Below are 4,209 nucleotides of genomic sequence, written 5' to 3' on the forward strand. Positions count from 1 at the left end.
GTCTTATTTTGACGGGCTTTAATCATGAAAATAATCTTCGTTTTATTTTAACCAGTAATAAATTTTGGCAGAAAAACGCAGCGCAGGTAGTTAATAAGCCCCGTTTTCATACCGTATGTCTACGTTGGCTGTTCTGGCCGCTTCTTCCTTTCTTCTTCTGCTTTTGCGCCCCGTTTGCCGTTTGCGTCATTACGTACTGTTTACTGTTGTTATTATACATTGTCAGAGTATTTATATCTGTTTTAATGATTGTAATGTCTAAAGAAAGTGAAGAGCATATCTTCAAAGTTCCCAACATGCCAATTAGAAGCACAGGTAAAAGATACTTTTTTCCGCCTGAGTTTGGTGTTGTTGTCTGCTAACCCTGACACCACACATGCCTTTTAACCCTGAGTTAAAAAAAAGAATTGACTTTGACGCAACAGAGCAATAGCTTTTGTTTGAGCTTAATCTATGTCTTTATCTTCCAGCTGCTCGTAAGCGACGAAGAGGTTATGAAACAACTGAAGCTGTTAAAAGAGCGAAGCTCTGTGGAGGTCTGTATTCAACTTCCTTTAATCAGAATTGGCCTTTTTACTCGTTCTTTCCCCGTTTTGCAACGGTATTAGGAATAAGAAACGAGTCTTTTCCTTTCATCGCATATACGTGTACATGTGTGTGATGAGATGTTCTAACCAACCGAGAGTTTGTACCCGACTGGACTTTTTTTCAACTTAGTAGAATCCTTTAAACAAAATACTGGAAGTGTACTTAAGAGCATTGAGATTCGCTGATTAAGCCAGGAATCAAGCCCCATGTCGGTTTCTTACTATTAAATTATTCTCTAAACGTGTATACTGAGTTGAACATCTCTTCACTCAATAACGTGGTAACGAACGAGACCCACTTTTATACCTCCAATGTGCTACATGTTTGGTTTTGTTAATCGTTTGCAATGTTTCTGTCATTCCAGAGAAAAAAGACATTCTATTGAGAACTCCTTGTGTTGTTGGTACAGCAAGTCCATGCAATGTGAGGATTGGGCCCGACCAAAGATTACATCCAGTTCACCTCATCGTTGTAGAACAGCTTGTGGAAGACAGTTTGTCCCAATTGGTGCTAATCAACCAGCTCTCACCCCATTCATATGTCAACTACATCAAGATCAAGCCCTTATCCAAAACTTGTTTGAAGAATAATGACATTGTCAGTGTAGGCTATGCAAATTGGAAAGGTAAGAGACCAGCACCTGTGACAGAAGTACTGTGCCGTTATGCTTCTAGAAACTTTGTTTATTTAATTTGAATGGTTTCTGTTGTTTTTTTTTAGTTTTGAAAGTGGAGAACAATCAGTTGATGGGCATTAGTATGTGAATGAAATATAGATATAATCGATGTTATCAATTTACCAGCCACCCACAAAGATATATTTAAGGAATCAATTTACCAGTCACCCACAAGATTTATTAAAAGAATTAGTCAAATAATTTGTTAATCAACTCTCTTGGCAACTTTATTTCTTGCAACAAGTCCTAACCTAACCACCCGGCGCCCAGCAGCGAGGGCTTCGAGACGCCGCTTCTCGACGGACGGCGCGGTGCCGTTCCTGGACAGTGCGGACAGCGAGGCAGTGCTGTGCCCCTTCGTACTGGACGAGCTAGGGGCCACCGTCAAGGCCAGTCCCCGTGCCTGGCGGGGTCCTGGAGTCTGAGACCGCCGTGGTCCTTCGGCAACACCAGCAGACTGATTCCGAGAATCGTTTTCGCCGCTCTTTCTCGTTCTCATAGGGCGTCCCTCATGGTCCCTTATGGGTGCGAGAGAGACAGAGCGACGAAAACGTCTCTCGGAATCAGTCTGCAGGGGTCGAAGGGGACCCGCACCGGCTTGGTGAGCCACATGGCCAAGGCGGCAGCACGTAGATGTTGAGGTACTGCACGCGCATGTGAGTACCAGGGGTTAAAAGAAACATTTAAAACATGAATAAAATGACCAAAGGTACATCTGAATTAATTATAAAACAAGGCTAAAAACTGGATTTGAGAAGCTTAGTGGACATTAAAAGAAAGGACTGAATAAAAGAACATAATACAAGAAATAAAATTGATCAAAATGGGAAACGTAACTCAGAGCCGCAGCGCCGCTACTCCCTGCGGCGGCTGACGTCCCGCCTCGTCGCTACCCCGCGCGCTGCTCGGGGTTCGAAGCAGACGCCGCGCTGCGCCGCTACTCCGCGCGCCGCTCGGTAGCCCAGCACTAGCACCCGACGCGACGGCCCGGTGCCTGTTGGGCACCTCTATAACTAGATTAATTTATTATAGAGGCCTTTCCCCGGGCAACCTTATTAACACTATAGTGCGCAGTCTCTCGCCGGCCGGTCTTGACCACGCCCCGAAACACCTTACGAAACGGTGTCCCTCCGCCCTCGCTGGGGGTGTCGTTGGAGTTGGCGGGGACGTCGGTAGATGGCGCTGCGGGCGCAGCGGGGGCGGCCTCTCGCGGCTGCCGGTTACAGCGTCGATTTATGAGTAGTGGCGCCCGCTTCAACGCTAGTGTATCAGCAGCAGCTTGAGCAAGCCATATGATTTAAATTTTTGAAGGGGGAAGACCCATGAGAGTTTCTTCCCCTAATCGGTACCGCTATTCTCTTCAATCATTAAAGATGCCCATGGATGTGCAACTACACGTGCATGGCGTGTTGCTGGAGGTGCTGGAGGGAAGACGCGCGCCGCTCTTAATGACGTCATCACCGACGAGCCGGTCTCCGCGGTGTACGTGGGGCGTGCCGCCCGGCGCGCTTGGCGCCGCCCCGTGAGTGCGAGAGAGACGAAGTGGTGAGCGCGCTGCTCCGAATGAGGCTGGCAGCCCTGGCGATTGCCACCCTGCAGACTGCCAGGCCGCCAGGCAGGCCAGGCTTGCCACCGCGGCCGCTATCTAGACTCGCGACGCTTCCTGATAACGGCCGGGCCCCGCCGCGCCGCGCCCCACCACGCCGCCAGCCAGCCTTGTCGCGGCCCCTATGCCGGGGGAGTCGCCCTCACTCTTCACCCGCTCCGCCATGTTGTTGTTGTTTGGGAAAGAAGGCAAAGGGATGCGTCATTCCCCTGACGGCCCTTGTTTGCGAAGTCAAGCCCGTGATTCAACAAACGCGTAGCGCCCTGTCACTTGACCGACGCTGTCCGACGACCATTTCTCTGGCCGGGTGGAGGATTCCTTGACGATCCCCGCCGCCGCGCGTCACCTCTAGACTGTTTCTTGTCTACACACACTGTGTGGGTGGTGGTGGGTGCCCCTGCGGCCTGCGGGCCACGCCGCTGAGTCCTGGGGGGCGCTTGCCGCCGCCGGCCCTGCGACGCGGTAACGCGGTGTCCCGGTGTCGACGCGGTGGTGTCCTTGTCGAGCTTCTTTATGTTCTTCACACACGGCCACTAATGGGGCTGCGCGAGGCGGGAGGGGTGGGGCAGGGGGAGGGGAGGGCACACCTGAGGGCGTGAAGCGGGTGTGCGAGGACGGCGACGCAGACGCAACGACACGGGGGCGCCGCCGCCGGTTGCCGGCGGCGGACTGATTCCGGACTCTGGCTCTGTCGCTCTGTCTCTCTCGCACCCCTACGGGCCGCCCCATGAGCGCGAGAGGGACATTCGAAATCAGCCCAGCCGCAGCCCCGCCAGTCGGGAGCCCCATGATAATGCATATGCATGCATTGCGCGCCCCACCAGCACGCGGGGACCAGGCCTTAGGGCCAGGGCTGAGGCCCCCCGCCCCTCCCCCTCCCCCTGGCCGGGTCGCGCCGTCCCAACTTCGCGCACCACGTCTGAACAACGACAGGCAGGGACCCCCGGCGCCGCGCCGCGTGTCTCCGCACCATGGCCGCACCGCCGCCGTCGAACCGTCGAACGCGAGGATGGACCGGGAAAAACGCCCGGCAAGCAAAGACAGCCTTGACGACGGAGTGACGGAGCGCGGCGGCGGTCATGCCGGTGCACGGGGAACACAGGGAAGTGCACCGAAGTACACAGTGGTACACTCCAACGGCAGCAGCGGGGTGTTCTCTAGAAGTACACTCTTTGGAGGAAATATCCGGATCTGTTCTAAGTATGCACTCCGTACGCACACGGCGGTGGAACCCCTTAGGCCGCCTCTTATTCCTAGAGCGCACTCTTCTTTGTCGCGCCCCCAGCTGTTTAAAACGGGGCCTCTCCGAAAAAACGGGGCGAAGGGGCGTGGGGAGTCG

General features: G+C 53.6%; 1 protein-coding gene across 2 annotated transcripts; it reads left to right on the forward strand.

Moving 5' to 3' along the window:
* Positions 1-136: 136 nt before the first annotated feature.
* LOC117648635 lies at positions 137-1,477 on the forward strand. Of its 2 annotated transcripts, none has more exons than XM_034391275.1 (4): positions 137-315; positions 471-536; positions 998-1,213; positions 1,309-1,477. In XM_034391275.1, exons 1-4 carry the CDS (start codon positions 246-248, stop codon positions 1,350-1,352), a joined length of 396 nt encoding a protein of 131 aa, XP_034247166.1. In that variant the 5' UTR covers positions 137-245; the 3' UTR covers positions 1,353-1,477. The 2 variants fall into 2 exon arrangements, with proteins under 2 accessions (XP_034247166.1, XP_034247165.1); XM_034391274.1 differs by having other exon boundaries at positions 138-315; positions 953-1,213.
* The last annotated feature ends 2,732 nt before the right edge of the window (positions 1,478-4,209 follow it).

Source organism: Thrips palmi, unplaced genomic scaffold, assembly GCF_012932325.1.
Source record: "Thrips palmi isolate BJ-2018 unplaced genomic scaffold, TpBJ-2018v1 HiC_scaffold_3, whole genome shotgun sequence".
Lineage (NCBI taxonomy): Eukaryota > Metazoa > Arthropoda > Insecta > Thysanoptera > Thripidae > Thrips > Thrips palmi.

Coding starts and splice junctions, on each gene's coding strand:
- LOC117648635 (XM_034391274.1), top strand. CDS start 246: ATGATTGTAATGTCTAAAGAAAGTGAAGAGCATATCTTCAAAGTTCCC. Junction 316..470: donor CATGCCAATTAGAAGCACAG/GTAAAAGATACT, acceptor TTTATCTTCCAG/CTGCTCGTAAGCGACGAAGA. Junction 1,214..1,308: donor AGGCTATGCAAATTGGAAAG/GTAAGAGACCAG, acceptor GTTTTTTTTTAG/TTTTGAAAGTGGAGAACAAT.